Here is an 18,425-nt window from a genome sequence, read left to right as displayed (position 1 = left end):
TTTTCATTCCTTATATTGAGGCAATTTAATTTTCTTTTTCTCGGTAGAAGGGAAAGAGCCAGGTGGGGCTACAGGGGCCAACCAAAGGTGCAAGCAGAAGTGGAGATGGCCGGAGGGGTTCCTAGACGATGTGGGAGGAGATGGGGGACCCCAGAGACCCTGAGGGGGCTGTCCTAGCCCAGTGGTGCGTCTGCCCTGTGACATTTCAGAGCAGGGGAATTTGTGGCTGCATGTGAGCAAATGGAACAGGTGACATTTGTTCATAAAGAATCCATCCCTGCTCATCTCTTGTCTGTGTTTCCCAGGTGATCAAGGAGGTCCAGAAGTTTTACGAGGACACCTACAACAAGCTGAAGAACAAGGACGAGCCCCAGCGGGAGACGCTGAAGGCCATCCACACCGCGGTACATCAGCGTCCCCTCCCCACTGACTTTTTCCTGAACTTGGGTGCATCTCTGCTTCAGTCCTGGTTATCCTGTCTCTCTAACCCCCAACCCTGTCCTTCTCTCTGCAGCTGGACTGCTGTGGTATGACCGGGGTGGTAGAACAATTTTTCACCGACACCTGCCCCCCAAAGACTTTAGTTGAGGGCTTGAGATCGAAGGTAAGCTTAACACAAGACCTTGTGCCTTGCCCAGCTGCTCTGGGTAAATCCCACCAAAGCGGACATGCCTTCCGCTCCCTTGATCTGTGAGGACACCGCTGTGGTGCTTCCTAAACACCTCTTCCCCATGGGGAGCACCCAGGGTGGCTATCTCCTTTCTCCCCTGCCCTGGGTCTCTGATTCCTCCAGGGCAGCAATCAGAGACCGGAGAAGTAGCAAAGCATTCTAGCTGCCTACAGCGGGTGCTCCCAGGTCTGGACTCTTGCCTTCTAGACTTGTGAGCAGCTCGTGCGTGTGAGCTGGAGCAAATGTACAAACTTCCATAATAGTAATAGGAAGTAACTCTATGGCCAGGCTTCCCTGATGGCTCAATGGTAAAGAATCTGCCTGCCAATCCAGGAGACACAGGTTCAATTCCTGGGTCGGGAACATCCCCTGGAGAAGGAAATGGCAACCCATTCCAGTATTCTTGTCTGGAAAATTTCATGGACAGAGGAGCCTGGCGGGCTACAGTCCCTGGGGTCACAAAAGAGTTGGACACAACTTAGTGACCAACAATAATAAAAACCCTATGGCCAGATAAGACACAGATCCCAAAGCAGGGGCTCACCCCTCTTCCTTCCGTGGTTTCTTGCCCAATTTGGAGGACCCTTTCCTGGTTCTCCTTTCCATCCATCAGCCAGTCCCCAGCCCTCGCTTTGGAACCACAGCACCCGAGGGGTCGGATGAGTGCCATGGAGGGAGGGGGTGAGCCTGGAGTAGGGCTGTGTTGATCTGGGTCTTGGTTTCCCCACTAAGTCCTGCCCTGAAGCCATCGACGAGATCTTCCGAAGCAAATTCCACATCATCGGCGCTGTGGGTATTGGGATTGCCGTGGTGATGGTGAGTGTCAGGGGCTTTGGGAAAAAACCTCAGTAATTACAATTTATGAAGCTCTTACTCTGACCATTATGAAGCTCTTACTCTGACCAGGCACTGTTTTCACTAATCCATGAATTTATCAACATATCTAACCCTTGCCATACCCATGAGGTAGAAACTATTCATATTCCCATTTTACAGATTCCAGAGAGAAAGAGAGAGGTTAAGTACATTGATCAGAGTCTCTGAGGTCAGGAGTGAAGCATCTGAGACTTGAACTCAGTGCTTCTCCAGAATCCATTCCCACTACCTGAAAGGTTTCAGGAATAAATGCAAGGTAATTCCAGTGTGTTTGGTCCACGGGCCACACTTGGAGCAGCAAGGATGTAGGTCACCCAGACATCCTGCTAGTGATACCCAGATAATCTTCAGGACATGTTTTCACAAAAAGCAGCTGCTTTTCTTTGTCCTCTGAAAGCAGTTTCAGTAAAAGCAACATGGATGTGAACTGTCTCACCTCCTGCTATGGCCAGAAAGACACCCAAAGGTGAACAACGAGAATGGGACCGAAAGTTTCCAACCATCTCTCTCTTACCAGTCAATCCCCAGAAGTCATCAGGGGCCATCAGGTTCCCCAGGGGAGCCCCCACGAGGGAGTGATGAGATTCAGTAGGGAACACAGCCCTCCCCTCTGCCCATTGGAAAGACTCTCCAAGAGAGAGAACCACTTCCTCTCTTAGTGGTAATTGGCACCCCTCATCTGAATCTAGGAAAGCCTTGAAGCCACTTTCAGTAAAAAGCGCAAAAATATGAGGACTTCTGGTGGTCTAGTGGTTAAGACTCCTCCACACTTCCACTGCAGGGGTCACAGATTCATTCCCTGGTTGGGGAACTAAGATCCCGCAGGTCACGTGGTGTGGCCAAAAATTTTTTTAAGAATTTTTTTTTTAAATAAAAGTAAAACCAGAATATGAAACACAGACAGGCAAAAAGAGGAAAGTGAAAGTCTCATGAGGGTATTGGAATAGCTGGAATTTGACCATTAAATTTAGCTCTGGGCGTGTCTCACACTGAGAGTTCACAGGAGCTGGCTTGTGCAGTGGAAGTGTGGAGTCTTAACCACTGGGCCACCAGAACCCCTCCACTGTCCTACCTCCTTGTCATTTGTCGGACCTCAATGGCTCCCATCTCCCCCTCTCCCTCCACCTTCCAGCAGAAAGTCAGGCAGGCCCTCACACCTCTTCCTGTCTTCCAGATATTCGGCATGGTTTTCAGCATGATCCTGTGTTGTGCCATCCGCAGAAACCGAGACATGGTCTAGAGTCGAGCTTTGTGCCCTGAGCAGGAGCATTCACCCATGAAGACCGCTGGTTATTTTCGCGGGGTTCTGTTTTTATGGGTTTTTTTTCCTTTGCCACTAACTCTAGTATTCATTCTGCATTTCTAAACAAAGAAAGTTATTCTATGTTTGTGTTTTTAATGCTTTCTTCAACATCGATGTTTGTAGTTAAGGGACTTGGGGATTTGGGTTTGCTTTGGTTTTATATAAATATATATATTTTTTGGTCCTTTGTTTTTGCTTATTATATTAAGCAGAAATCCTGCAATGAAAGGTACTATGTTTGCTAGACTCTAGACAAAAGATATTGTACATAGCGAGATTTGTGTGTGTGTCTTTAAATAGATAAAAATGTCTATCAAGTTTAATCAGGTTGTAACTTAATGTTAAAGACAATTTGATACATAATAAAAGATGATGACAACATTCCAAACTGGTTTTGGAGTTTTGCCTCTTAATTTTTTAGAGCTGCTTATTTTTTCAGGCGTCTTTCACCTGCTCTTTGCTCTGTGTTTTGTTTGAATATTTATTTATTTATTTGACTATGCCAGGCCTTAGTTGTGGTGTGTGGGAGCTAGTTGTGGCATGTGGGAGTTAGTTACTTGACCAGGGATTGAACCTGAGCCCTCTGCATTTTGAGCACAGAATCTAAGCCACTGGTCCACCAGGGAAGTCCCTTATTTTGTTGCAGTATTTGTTTATTTACTTGACTGCACTGGGTCTTAATTTCAGCATGCCAGATCTTTCATTGCAGCTCACTACAGGCTTAGTTGCCCCGAGTTACAGGGGATCTTAGTTCCCCGGCCAGGTATGAAACCCATGTCTCCTGCATTGGAAGGCAGACTCTTAACCAACGGACCACCAGGGAAGGCCGGGCTCTGTGCTTGGATGAGAAGTAGGTGGGAAGGTTGGTCTCCCTTTTTACTAGTGAAGACATCAGGACATTGAGAGATGAAGGAATTTTGGTCCAGATCTCACCATTGTTCACACATCAACCCTGGAAGCTAGCCCAGGACTTTTCTTGCAGCAACACAATGTGTCTGGAGGATACAACCATAAACATGAGCTCCCTGATGGCAGAGTCTTTGTTTTACTCCCTGCCGCAATGGCACCCCACTCCAGTACTCTTGCCTGGAAGATCCTATGGACGGAGGAGCCTGGTAGGCTGTAGTCCATGGGGTTGCTAAGAGTCGGAGATGACTGAGTGACTTCACTTTCACGCATTGGAGAAGGAAATGGCAACCCACTCCAGTGTTCTTGTCTGGAGAATCACAGGGATGGGGGAGCCTGGTGGGCTGCCGTCTATGGGGTCGCAGAGTCGGACATGACTGAAGTGACTTGGCGGCGGCTGCGGTACCCCCAGGACCCATTGTCTAGTCCATGGTAGGTACTCAAAATTTGTTGGTTGAATACATGAGGATATACCCATCAGGGTTTAAACAGAGATGCAGAATATTAAATACTTTTCTAAGGGATTTGACCTTACCCAACCTCAAGAGCTGGTTAAGCAGTCTCTGTAAGACTATTGTCTTTGCCCCGATGTTGGAACTCGACGCCCACAGGCAGAGAGTCAGGAAGCACAAATGGATGTAACATGGGTGAAAGGGAACACGTGAATCCCATGAGGACAACAAATCCAAATCTCCTCTTATTCTTTTCTTTTATTTCTTTATTTTTCTGCGCCGGGTCTTAGTCATGGCATCTGAACTCTTAGTTGCAGCATGTAGGATCAATTTCCTGACTAGGAATCAAACCCAGGCCCCCTGCATGGGGAGCACAGAGTCTTAGCCACTGGACCACCACAGAAGCCCCCCACCCAACCCCGTTCTGGTGCTTGATATTAGTGCTGTGGGTCCTGCAGAGGCCAGGATCTGATGTGATGGAGCCAAACACACAGGCTGGGACATGGAGAAGCTGAGTGAGCCAGGAAAGCAGCAGCAATTTGTGTGAGATACCCAACAACCCCTGCTCCTTCACCCCCACCCCTGGTGGCGATCCATGCTAACCAGAAAGGAGGGGCAAGGGGATGCTGGGGGTGTCATTCAATCTCACCAGGCCACCTTGTGGGAGAGTCTTCACTCAGAAAGACTGCAATCTAGTGAACTGTTCAGAGCATCAAGCCAGCAATTATGACAGAGTGAGATAAACAACATGAGGTTGGGGGCAGGGGAGAGTACAGAAGCCTAGGAATCCTGTCTTTATCCTCCACTTCTTGTTTCTGTTTGGGCTCTATCTTAACATTAAAAAAAAATAAAGAGAGACAATAAGAATTCAGAACACCAGTGTTCACAGCACCATTGTTCACAATAACCAAAAGGTGGGAACAACCCAAATGTCAGTCAACAGATGAAGGGATACACAATAATATTCCTTAAAATGGAATATTATTTTACCTTCAAAAGAAATGAAGTTCGAACACAGGGTGCAATAAAGATAAGCGTTGAAGACATGTTGCCAAGCAGAATAAGCCAGATAGGAAAGAGCAAATACTGTCAACCTTTGCCCCAATTCTATGCTGAATTCTTCTCAGCTCTAGCCTCTTCATCAATATGCATGGACTTAGCGTAAATCTTCCCGGATTTTGCTATTTGGGGAATGTGCTAAATCGCTTCAGCCGTGTCCGACCCTGCGACCCTACGGACTATACTCTGTCCATGGGATTTCCCAGGCAAGAATACTGGAGCGGGTTTCCATTGCCCTCTCCAGGGCATCTTCCCTTCTCAGGGATCAAACCCAGGTCTCCTGCACTGCAGACAGATTCTTTACCATCTGAGCTACCGACCCTACTTTGAAAAAGACCCCCAGTGTTCTCCTTAGTTTCAGAAAGTAATAAATCCTTTGATATGCTTTTGGGTGATCTTGGTCTGCAATGCCTTGAAGCAGGGCTTCGGTTCCCAGCCCAAGACTGAGGACAGGTCTCGGCAGTAAACACACCAGATCCTAACCACTAGACCAGTGGTCAGTAACAAAGCCCCAGCCCTTTGGCTTTACAGAAAAGAATTTACACAAAGACAGAAAGCTGTGAAGTAAGTAAAATTTATTAAGAGGACACAGTGTACAGTATGTGCGGATAGGCACACAGTTGGACTCAGGCGGAAGAGCGAGTCACTGAGTCGCATCCTCCTGGCAGTTTGAATTACTTTTTTGGTGTATTTCTTCCAGGTTTCCTTTGGCTAATCATTTTGATTTGCCTGGTTCACAGTCCATATTTCATATATCTCAGGATCCTCCCGTATCTCTCAGTCAAGCTGAATTCTACCACAAAGGCCTCTGGGTAGACCAGCAATAGTTAGCATCACTCCCCTTTGACCTCCAAGGACCGTTTCTGTGCACATGTGGTCAGGGAGGTCTCCAGACTTTGAGAATTAGAAATACATACACTGGGCAGGGCCAGCCCCCACCCCTTGTGTTGTTAGGTGGCTCAGTCATGTCCAACTCTTTGTGACCCCATGGACTGCAAAACACTAGGCCTCCCTGTCCAACACGGACTCCTGGAGTTAACTCAAACTCATGTCCATTGAGTCGGTGATGCCATCCAACCATTTCATCCTCTTCTGTCCCCTTTTCTTCCCACCTTCAATCTCCCCAGCATCAGGATCTTTTCAAATGAGTCAGTTCTTTGAATTAGGTGGCCAAAGTACTGGAGTTTCAGTTTCAGCATCAGTCCTTCCAATGACTATTCAGGACTGATTTCTTTTAGGATGGACTGGTTGGATCTCCTTGCAGTCCAAGAGACTCTCAAAAGTCTTCTCCAACACCACAGTTCAAAAGCATCAATTCTTTGGCACTCAGCTTTCTCTATAGTCCAAACCTCACATCCATACAGGACTATTGGAAAAGCCATGCTGCTGCTGCTGCTGCTAAGTCAGTTCAGTCATGTCTAACTCTGTGTGAGCCCATAGATGGCAGCCCACCATAGCTTTGACTAGATGAACCTTGGTTGGCAAAGTAAAGTCCCTGCTTTTTAAAATGCTGTCTTCAGTTCAGTTCAGTTCAGTCGCTCAGTCTTCTCCGACTCTTTGCGACCCCATGAATTGCAGCACGCCCAGGCCTCCCTGTCCATCACCAACTCCTGGAGTTCACTCAAACTCACGTCCATTGAGTCGGTGATGCCATCTAGCCATCTCATCCTCGGTCGTCCCCTTCTCCACCTGCCCCCAATCCCTCCCAGCATCACAGTCTTTTCCAATGAGTCAACTCTTCGCACCAGGTGGCCAAAGTACTGGAGTTTCAGCTTTAGCATAATTCCTTCCAAAGAAATCCCAGGGCTGATCTCCTTCGGAATGGACTGGTTGGATCTCCTTGCAGTCCATGGGACTCTCAAAAGTCTTCTCCAACACCACAGTTCAAAACCATCAATTCTTGGGCACTCAGCCTTCTTCACAGTCCAACTCTCAAATCCATACATGACCACTGGAAAAACCATAGCCTTGACTAGATGGACCTTTGCTGACAAAGTAATGTCTCTGCTTTTTAATATGCTCTCTAGGTTGGTCATAACTTTCCTTTCAAGGAGTAAGCGTCTTTTAATTTCATGGCTGCAGTAACCATCTGCAGTGATCTTGGAGCACAAAAAAATAAAGTCTGACACTTTCCGCTGTTTCCCTATCTATTTCCCATGAAGTGATGGGACCAGATGCCATGATCTTAGTTTTCTGAATATTGAGCTTTAAGCCAACATTTTCACTCTCCTCTTTCACTTTCATCAAGAGGCTTTTTAGTTCCTCTTCACTTTCTGCCATAAGGGTGGTGTCATCTGCATATCTGGGGTTATTGATATTTCTCCCAGCAATCTTGATTCCAGCCTGTGCTTCTTCCAGCCCAGCGTTTCTCATGATGTACTCTGCATATATGCTGTCTAGGATGGTCATAACTTTTCTGCCAAGAAGTAAGCATCTTTTAATTTCATGGCTGCAGTCACCATCTGCAGTGATTTTGGAACCCAAAAAATCAAAGTCTGTCACTGTTTCCATTGCTTCCCCATCTATTTGCCATGAAGTGATGGGACCAGGCAAATTTGGCCTTGGAATATGGAATGAAGCAGGGCAAAAGCTAATAGAGTTTTGCCAAGAGAACACACTGGTCATAGCAAACACCCTCTTCCAACAACACAAGAGAAGACTCTACACATGGACATCACCAGATCATCAACACTGAAGTCAGACTGATTATATTCTTTGTAGCCAAAGATGGAGAAGCTCTATACAGTCACCAAAAACAAGTCTGGGAGCTGACTGTGGCTCAGATCATGAACTCATTGCCAAATTCAGACTTAAACTGAAGAGAGTAGGGAAAACCACTAGACCATTCAGGTATGACCTAAATCAAATCCCTTATGATTATACAGTGGAAGTGAGAAACAGATTTAAGGGACTAGATCTGATAGATAGAGTGCCTGATGAACTATAGACAGAGGTGAGGTGAAGTCACTCAGTCGTGTCCGACTCTTTGCGACCCCGTTGACTGTAACCTACTAGGCTTCTCCACCCATGGGATTCTCCAGGCAAGAATACTGGAGTGGATTGCCATTTCCTTAGGTTCGTGACATTGTACAGGTGATAGGGATCAAGACCATCCCCATGGAAAAGAAATGCAAAAAAGCAAAATGGCTGTCTGGGGAGGCCTTACAAATAGCTGTGAATAAAGAAGGGAAAAGCAAAGGAGAAAAGGAAAGATATAAGCCTCTGAATGCAGAGTTCCAAAGAATAGCAAGGAGAGATAAGAAAGCCTTCCTCAGCGATCAATGCAAAGAATTAGAGGAAAACAACAGAATGGGAAAGACTAGAGATCTCTTCAAGAAAAGAGATATCAAGGGAACATTTCATGCAAGGATGGGCTCGATAAAGGACAGAAATGGTATGGACCTAACAGAAGCAGAAGATATTAAGAAGAGGTGGCAAGAATACACAGAAGAACTGGACAAAAAAGGTCTTCATGACCCAGATAACCACAATGGTGGGATCACTCACCTAGAGCCAGACATTCTGGAATGTGAAGTCAAGCAGGCCTTAGAAAGCATCACTACAAACAAAGCTAGTAGAGGTGATGGAATTCCAGTTGAGCTTTCAAATCCTGAAGATGATGCTGTGAAAGTGCTGCACTCAACATGCCAGCAAATTTGGAAATCTCAGCAGTGGCCACAGGACTGGAAAAGGTCAGTTTTCATTCCGATCCAAAAGAAAGGCAATGCCAAAGAATGCTCAAACTACCGCACAATTGCACTCATCTCACATGCTAGTAAAGTAATGCTCAAAATTCTCCAACCCAGGCTTCAAGAGTACGTGAACCATGAACTTCCAGATGTTCAAGCTGGTTTTAGAAAAGGCACAAGAACCAGAGATCAAATTGCCAACATCCGCTGGATCATCAAAAAAGCAAGAGTTCCAGAAAAACATCTATTTCTGCTTTATTAACTATCCAAAGCCTTTGACTGTGTGGATCACAATAAACTGTGGAAAGTTCTGGAAGAGATGGGAATACCAGACCACCTGACCTGCCTCTTGAGAAACCTATATGCAGGTCAGGAAACAGCAGTTAGAACTGGACATGGAACAACAGACTGGTTCCAAATAGGAAAAGGAGTACATCAAGGCTGTATATTGTCACCCTGCTTATTTAACTTCTATGTAGAGTACATCATGAGAAACGCTGGGCTGGAAGAAGCACAAGCTGGAATCAAGATTGCCGGGAGAAATATCAATAACCTCAGATATGCAGATGACACCACCCTTATAGCAGAAAGTGAAGAAGAACCAAAGAGTCTCTTGATGAAAGTGAAAGAGGAGAGTGGAAAAGTTGGCTTAAGGCTCAACATTCAGAAAACAAAAATCATGGCATCTGGTCCCATCACTTCATGGGAAATAGATGGGGAAACAGTGGAAACAGTGTCAGACTTCATTTTGGGGGGCTCAAAAATCACTGCAGATGGTTACTGCTGCCATGAAATTAAAAGACGCTTACTCCTTGAAAGGAAAGTTATGACCAACCTAGATAGCATATTAAAAAGCAGAGACATTACTTTGCCAACAAAGGTCTGTCTAGTCAAGGCTATGGTATTTCCAGTGGTCATGTATGGATGTGAGAGTTAGACTGTGAAGAAGGCTGAGCTCCGAAGAATTGATGGTTTTGAACTGTGGTGTTAGAGAAGAGTCTTGAGAGTCCCATGGACTGCAAGGAGATCCAACCAGTCCATTCCGAAGGAGATCAGCCCTGGGATTTCTTTGGAAGGAATTATGCTAAAGCTGAAACTCCAATACTTTGGCCACCTGATGCGATGATTTGACTCATTGGAAAAGACTGTGATGCTGGGAGGGATTGGGGGCAGGTGGAGAAGGGGATGACAGAGGGTGAGATGGCTAGATGGCATCACCGACTTGATGGACATGAGTTTGGGTGAACTCCAGGAGTTGGTGATGGACAGGGAGGCCTGGGCGTGCTGCGATTCATGGGGTGGCAAGGAGTCGGCATGACTGAGCAACTGGACTGAACTGAACTGAACTGATGTGACCAGAGGCCATGACCTTAGTTTTCTGTATGTTGAGCTTTAAGCCAACTTTTTCACTCTCCTCTTTCACTTTCATCAAGACACTCTTTGGTTCTTCTTCACTTTCTGCCATAGGGTGGTGTCATCTGCATATCTGAGGTTATTGCTATTTCTCCCCGCAATCTTGACTCCAGCTTGTGCTTCATCCAGCCCAGCATTTCTCATGATGTACTCTGCATGTAAGTTTAATAAGCAGGGTGACAATATACAGCCTTGACTTACTCCTTTCATTATTTGGAACCAGTCTGTTGTTCCATGTCCAGTTCTAACTGTTTCTTCCTCACCTGCATACAGATTTCTCAAGAGGCAGGTCAGGTGGTCTGCTAATCCCATCTCTTTAAGAATTTCCCACAGTTTGTTTTGATCCACACAGTCAAAGACTTTGGCATAGTCAATAAAGCAGAAGTAGATGTTTTTCTGGAGCTCTCTTCCTTTTTCAGTGATCCAACCGATGTTGGAAATTTGATCTCTTGTTCCTCTGCCTTTTCTAAATCCAGCTTGAACATTTGAAAGTTCATGGTTCACACTCCTGAAGCCTGGCTTGGAGAATTTTGAGCATTACTTTGCTAGCATGTGAGAAGAGTTCAATTGTGCAGTAGTTTGAGCATTCTTTGGCATTGCCTTTCTTAGGGATTGGAATGAAACCTGACTTTTTCCAGTCCTGTGGCCACTCCTGAGTTTTCCAAATTTGCTGACATATTTAGTGCAGCACTTTCACAGCATCATCTCTTAGGATTTGGAATAGCTCAACTGGAATTCCATCACCTCCACTAGCTTTGTTTGTAGTGATGCTTCCTAAGGCCCACTTGACTTCACATTCCGGGATGTCTGGCTCTAGGTGAGTGATCACACCATCATGATTCTCTAGGTCTTGAAGATCTTTTTTGTATAGCTCATCTGTGTATTCTTGCCACCTCTTCTTAATATCCCTGCTTCTGTTCAGTTCAATTGCTCAGTCGTGTCTGACTCTCTGACCCCATGAACCACAGCACACCAGGCCTCCCTGTCCATCACCAACTCCCAGAGTTTACTCAAACTCATGTCCATTGAGTCGGTGATGCCATTTAACTATTTCATCCTCTGTCATCCCGTTCTCCTCCTGCCTTCAATCTTTCCCAACATTAGGGTCTTTTCAAATGAGTCAGCTCTTTGCATTAGGTGGCCAAAATATTGGAGCTTCAGCTTCAACATCAGTCCTTCCAATGAACACTCAGGATTGATCTCCTTTAGGATGGACTGCTTGGATCTCCTTGCAGTCCAAGGGACTGCTTCTGTTAGGTCCATACAATTTCTATCCTTTATTGTGCCCATCTTTGCATGAAATATTCCCTTGGTATTTCTAATTTTCTTAAAGAGATCTCTAGTCTTTCCCATTCTGTTATTTTCTTCTATTTCTTTGCACTGATCACTGAGAAAGGCTTTCTTGTCTCTCCTTGCTATTCTTTGGAACTCTGCATTCAAATGGGTATATCTTTCCTTTTCTCCTTTGCCTTTCACTTCTCTTCTTTTCACAGGTATTTGTAAGGTCTCCTCCGACAATTATTTTGCCTTTTTGCATTTCTTTTTCTTGGGGATGGTCTTGATCACTGCCTCCTGTACAATGTCACGAACCTCCATCCATAATTCTTCACACATTCTATCAGATCTAATCCTTTGAATCTATTTCTCACTTCCACTCTATAATCATAAGGGATTTGATTTAGGTCATAACTGAATAGTCTAGTGGTTTTCCCTAGTTTCTTCAGTTTAAGTCTGAACTTGGCAATAAGGAGTTCATGATCTGAGCCACAGTCAGCTCCCAGTCTTGTTGTTGCTGACTGTATAGAGCTTCTCCATCTTTGGCTGCAATGAATATAATCAATCTGATTTCAGTGTTGACCATCTGGTGATGTCTATGTGTAGAGTCTTTTCTTGTGTTGTTGGAAGAGGGTGTTTGCTATGACCAATGTGTTCTCTTGGCAAAGCTCTATTAGCCTTTGCTCTGCTTCATTCTGTAGTCCAAGGCCAAATTTGCCTGTTACTCCAGGTGTTTCTTGACTTCCTACCTTTGCATTCCAGTCCCCTATAATGAAAAGGCCATCATTTTGGGGTGTTAGTTCTAGAAGGTCTTTTAGGTCTTCATAGAACCATTCAATCTCAGCTTTGTCAGCATTACTGGTCAAGGCATAGACTTGAATTACTGCCTTATTGAATGGTTTGCCTTGGAAACAAACAGATCATTCTGTCATTTTTGAGACTGCATCCAAGTACTGCATCTCGGACTCTTTCGTTGACCACGATGGCTATTCCATTTCTTCTAAGGGATTCTTGCCCACAGTAGTAGATATAATGGTCATCTGAGTTAAATTCACCCATTCCAGTCCATTGTGATGACCTAGGCAGGTGGGATGAGGGGTGGAGTTGGGAGGGAGTTCCAAGAGGGAGGGCACATTTGTAAGCATATAGCTTATTCACTTCATCTTACAGCAGGAACTAACATGACACTGTAAAGCAATTACACACTAACTAAATAAATAAAATCATAAATGTACGGACCTCCCTGATCTTGGGTGGCCTCAGCCTGCAGTGACTTGAGGCAAGATTTTGATCCTCAACCAGAGACTGAGGTCAGGCCTAGACAGTGAGAGCACCAAATCCTGGCCACTAGACCACCAGGAACCAGTGGGCAAAGACAAGGCCCTGGCCCACTAGGTGTGTACAAATGAATTTCCACACAGAGACGGAAAGTAGTAAGCCAGTTAAGTCTTTATTAGGAGGGAAAGAGTATGTGTAAATAGATTCATGGGCTGGCTAAGAGAGCCACGCCCTCGTGGTGGTTTGAATCACTTTTATGGGACATTTCTTCCAGGTTTCCTTTGACCAGTCCTCTTACTTTGCCTGGTTCTGAGTCTGTATTTGCTTTATCTCTGGGTCCTACCATGTGTGCACTCGCATCTCTTAGCCAAATTGGATTCTAGCAAAGAGGCTTATGGGTAGGTTGACATCATTTCCCTTTTTGATCTCCAAATAGCCTTTCTTTGCATGTGTAGTCAGGAAGGCCTCCTTGACTTCAAGAATGAGGAGTTTGTGGTCCTTTATCCCAGATAAGATCTTTTATCTTGGAGTTTTTGTCCATAGGGGAGAATATAGCTGTTTAGCCTGGGGCCATCTTATCTCCTGCATCATGCCTGCCTCTTCAGAGCAGTTCCGCTGAGCTGTGAGGCTGTCTCCCAGTTATAGTTCCCATCTGGGGCTGTGGATGAAAAATGCTGCCTGCTATATCAGTAAACAAAGAAAATTGAGGCTAACAAGCCATCAGCCACTGCAGATCCCCTGAACTGTGCACCCTGAGGGAATTCAGGATGGAGAAAGCAGGATCTTGGCCCCAGATAACTGAGGTGCACATCAAAACAATGATTTCAATAAGCCCAGACTCTTGCATCTTCCCAGACATAGAAAAGTGCTAAATTCATTAACTCGAGATGACTGGCTTTTCTTTAATTAACAATAATCCTTTGATATTCCAACTTTGTTGTTTTTTGGTAGCTAAGTCGTGTCCGACTCTTTGTGACCAGCCCTCCAGGGCTGGGATTGTAGCCCAGCCCTCCAGGCTCTTCTGTCTGTGGGATTTCCCACGCAAGAATACTGGAGTGGGTTGCCATTTCCTTCTCCAAGGGATCTTCTCAGACCAGGGCTCAAACCCGCATCTCCTTCATTGGCAGGTGGATTCGTTACTACAAGGAAAGGCTGAAGTTCTGACTACTTGGGTTTTTGTGTTTTGTTTTGTTTTGTTTTGTTTTTGCAAAAGCTTATCTATCCTCCTCACTCACCTCTTCAGAGCAGTGGCTCCGAGATATCTGAGAGGCTGCCTTCTGAGTGTAAGTCCTCAGAAAATCCACCGAATAAAACGTGATTCTCAACTTTTTGGTTGTGCTTTTTTTCTCTTTATTTTTAACTGAAGGATAATTACAATATTGTGTTGGTTTCTGCCATACACGTATGTAAGTATACACACATCACCTCACTCTTGAGCCCGTTGTGGTTTTTTTTTTCTTTTCAGTCTACAAGGAGACACAGATTATTCTACATTCTCAACATGGGGAACTCAACAGGCAAAGAAAAGAGATGTGGACTTGCCCAGGACCACAAAGCCCGGGCAGGCCTAGAGAAGCCTCACAACCATGGGGAGGGGGTGTCAGGGAGGAAAACCTTGTCTTTACCCTCCAGGCTCATCTGGATGATATAAGAATGAAATTGGCACGAGACAGGTTAGCAGGAGAAAATCAAACAAAAGTTTCTAACTTGTCTATGCGGGAGAGACACAGAAAACATAACTAAACTTCGCCTCAAATACCATCCTTAGCAGAAGGTAAATCAGGGTGCTGGGGGTGGGAAGAGCCAGTTATGGAAGGGGACCAGGGTGGGAAAGCTCAGCAAACAAGGTTAAATGTTGTGATGCAGATTAAAGTCATTGCTTCTCCAAAGAGTTTCTAGAGATCTGGTCATTTTCTTCCCGGTACAATGAGAAAGACACCCTTACAAATGGAGATTTCCCTTACAAATGTCAATGTTTCTTACAAAAGAAGGACCCTTCCTTTGGTTTGCAGCATTCTTCCAGGTCTCCAGTTTCTTAGGAAATAACAAGCTTAAAATAATTAACATGCCAATGAAACACTTTTGGAGGTGGCCAATTCTGGTCCCCCACTGGCCAGAGACATTGAGACAGATCTACATTAAAAAAGACCTGCCCCTGGCATTTGATTAACATGCCTGGGCCTTAGTTTCTTCCTGTGTAAGCTGGAGATGATAAAATGTATTTCAGAGAGTCTCCCGCATTGTAGGCAGATGCTTTACCCACTGAGCCACCAGGGAAGCCCATTTCAGAGAGTAGTTTTGAAAATTAAAAAGAAATGAGGGGCTTCCCTGGTATTCCAGTGGTTAAGACTGCCCTCCCAATGCAGGTGCCCTGGGTCAGTCCCAGGTCAGGGAACTAGATCCTACATACCTCAACTAAAGATCCCACATGCTGCAGCTAAACAGCCCAAATGCTGCAATTAAGACAAGGCATAGCCAAATAGAAAGAAAGCAAGCTTATCAAGCTGCAGAAAGACCTGGAGGAAACTTAAATTCATATTACCAAGTGAAAGAAGTCAATCCAAAAAGGGTTATCAATTATGTGATTCCAATTACATGATGTTCTGGAGAAGAAAACTGCCCCACAAGGATCAACAGAAACTGGTAACTAAGAGAAATTCTTGAGCTTATCTTACAGAACACCAGTTAAGGGAATAGATGGGTTTTTTAAAAAAAAGCTCTCAGGCTGTAATTTGCCTTCAGTTACCTTTTTTTTTTTTTTTTAATATATTTTATTTGGCCACATCAGGTCTTAGTTAGGGAATCTGGGCTCTTCGTTGTAGCACAGACTCCCTAGTTTGGGGTTCTCTAAGATCCCCGTGGCATATAAGATCTTATTTCCCTGATCAGCGATGGAACCCCTGTCCCTTGCATTGCAAGGTGGATTCTTAACCTCTGGACCACCAGGGAAGCCCCCTGTTCAATTATCTTTTGACTCCTTAACCATCCCTACAGATAACACTTCTGACTTGTGGGTTGCTTCAGTAACCGGCTGAGAGTGGGGGTGCCTTAGGATGTTTTGATACTTGGAGTCAGCTCTTGTCTAGTAGTAGTTTGGCCCATGAATGACATTCTGGGCACATTTTGCTGTAAGCAAAAGCAGAGAAGGATGGTCCCAGCACTTCAGTTAAGTACAAATCTCTCTCCCAGGGAGAGTAGTAGTTTATCCAACCCGGGCTGACATAAGCAAATATTTCACCATTTCCTTCATAAATCGCTGGCTGTTATATTTAGTATATTTTATACCTGCTTTCTTTTACTTATTGCCACTCTCAGGCTCCAGAGCTCAGGCCTCAGTAGTTGTGGCACATGGGCTTTGTTAGCCCACAGCATGTGGAATCTTCCCAGACCAGCAATCGAACCCATGTCCCCCGCATTGGCAGGCAGATTCTTTACCACTGAGTCACCAGTACTCTGTACCTATAGCCACTGCATCTGCTCTCAATTGTGGAGGCTTTGAAACTGTTAAATAACCAATATACAACCACGGTCTGGTCAAGAAGACAGAATCCAAAATAGGTAACTCACCAGAGAGAATTTGTTGTAGCCACGCGTTCCAGGAAACAAACTCACTCAGAAGGACAATGCAGATAGGGGAGTGCAGTATATTACACCGGCGGGCCCAAGGCAGAGTCTCCTCTTAGCCAAGGACCCCGACCAGCATTTGTGAAAACCTTTTATACCCCATGTGTACGTGTCTGAACCCACCACTCCAAATTCCTTGAGACTTACATAAACCAAGGAAAATACAATCCCAGTAACCCCATCGTTCACATGCTATGTGCTCATGTGCTCAAACAGTCAAACAATTAGCCAATAATCAATAAACCCAAGGCTACACTCCGATTGATACACAAAAATTTATGGCCTGTCTGGAGGAAGGTGTGATTAGTGTATGTTTTCTCTTAGGCGATGAGTAACCTAGATACCATCTTCAAGGTTCCCCTGTCTGGAGGGGGTCTTATCCTTCTGTCGTTGTTTTCATAGGCACTAAACACAGAGTTCAGAGTCCATTGGCAAGGTGCTGAGCATGATCAGCATGAACAGGCTTAAGATGGAGTCCAGGCCCTATGAATTCCTTCTTCAAATTTAATATAGGGAATTAGTTAAACAAGTTTTGGAGGACTGAAAAATCAAAAGAACGAGGAAATGCAGAAATAATAACCACAGGAAACAGCTACAAGTCCTAAGGCTGGGGACAGAGGGCAGAGGTGGGGTTCCCAGGCCCTCGAAGCTCAGAGGGGTGTCAAGTCCCCACTGCCGCGGGCACCTCTGCCACCTGCCAAGAGGCTGGTTCTGTGAGTACCTTATCCTATGCATCTGACTGTCGGCATGGCGTCCCTGAACCGTCACTAACTGGGAGCTCAGAAGCAGAACTTGAGGGAGCAGAGGTGAGCTGGCCACACACCTTCCCGGGAGCAGGCCCCTCGAGGACCAAGGAAAATGGTCGTAACTTTGCAGTTGGAAGCCTTGGCTAATGTTTGAGACTGAACATATCCTTCTGGAATGAAGGTCTTTTCTGTACCTCGAAGTCACTGTCGACTTTCCCCTGAGAGTCACCAGGGAAGTGTGGGGGCTGCCACACAGCACCACAGGGCCCGGGAGAACTGCCCCACGGAGCACAGGTCAGGAACAGGGCCAGCAACCGAGGGCCGCTTTGTTAGGGGAGGCCCATTGCCTGAAACCATCCACCCTGGCCAGGAACCGTGGTCACCATTTGTGTGAGTTATTTTACGACAGGAGGTCCTGATAAGGAACGTGGAACTAACAAGCCGCCACGAACCGGAAAAATTCAGGAAAGATCAAAAGGAGACACCGCATGTCCTTCCACCTCCCAGAATCCTTCTTGCTTTAGTCCATCTTAGCTGAGCAATGCTTGCACCACCAGGAAGTACCCCGAGTCAGAATAATTGGCCAGAGACAACCCAGAAACTAACCCCATCATCATAAGACTTGAGGCTGACCCACATGGCAGAGCAGTCCTCCTGGGTTCCCTTACCCTCCTGCTCTCCGCCCCAGTGCCCCTTCCCTTTATTAGGTGTCATGACACTTTAGTAAGTGTCATGCTTGGTCAGCATGTGTGTCTCCTGGGACAATTCATTCCTGAGTGTTAAGACAAGAGTTCGCTTTCAGGCCCTGGAAGGAGTCTCCCTTCCTGCAACAGCTTTGACACTGCCACCCACAGGCCCAGTTCACCCACTGGGTGCAAACCTAAGGCGCCCAACCCACAGTAGACACACACTAGGTGGAATTGCTATTTTGAACCTGGCCCCCCTGCATTGGAAGCATGGAGTCCTAGCCACTGGACCACCAGGGAAGACCAATCACTCAAGAATTTTAAAGTTTATGCTTCAGCACTGTGGGAGAACTGGTGATACTGTGAATTATAGCAAGAAATGTACTTGATTTTCATCCTGTTTCTGGCACAGAGCTCCAAAAACCCTTGGAATTTCCTCAGTGATAAT

General features: G+C 45.6%; 2 protein-coding genes across 6 annotated transcripts in view; one reads left to right on the top strand and one right to left on the bottom strand.

The window, feature by feature from the left end:
• CD9 (CD9 molecule) overlaps positions 1-3,223 on the top strand; it is a 35,547-nt gene extending 32,324 nt beyond the window's left edge. For 3 of the 5 annotated variants that reach the window (XM_068970310.1, XM_068970307.1, XM_068970306.1), the window contains exons 5-8: positions 306-404; positions 515-604; positions 1,403-1,486; positions 2,721-3,223. In XM_068970310.1, coding sequence (XP_068826411.1) covers positions 306-404; positions 515-604; positions 1,403-1,486; positions 2,721-2,786 — 339 coding nt within the window. In that variant the 3' untranslated portion in view covers positions 2,787-3,223. The remainder of the gene's footprint in view (positions 1-305; positions 405-514; positions 605-1,402; positions 1,487-2,720) is intronic. The other 2 variants (XM_068970309.1, XM_068970308.1) reach the window with 2 other exon arrangements.
• TNFRSF1A (TNF receptor superfamily member 1A) overlaps positions 1-18,425 on the bottom strand; it is a 144,679-nt gene that overhangs the window by 45,628 nt on the left and 80,626 nt on the right. The window lies entirely within an intron of this gene.

This window comes from Capricornis sumatraensis, chromosome 4, assembly GCF_032405125.1.
Source record: "Capricornis sumatraensis isolate serow.1 chromosome 4, serow.2, whole genome shotgun sequence".
NCBI classification, from domain to species: Eukaryota; Metazoa; Chordata; class Mammalia; order Artiodactyla; family Bovidae; genus Capricornis; species Capricornis sumatraensis.
The sequence above is the reverse complement of the archived record's forward strand: the minus strand, read 5'-3'. Positions and strand labels throughout refer to the sequence as shown.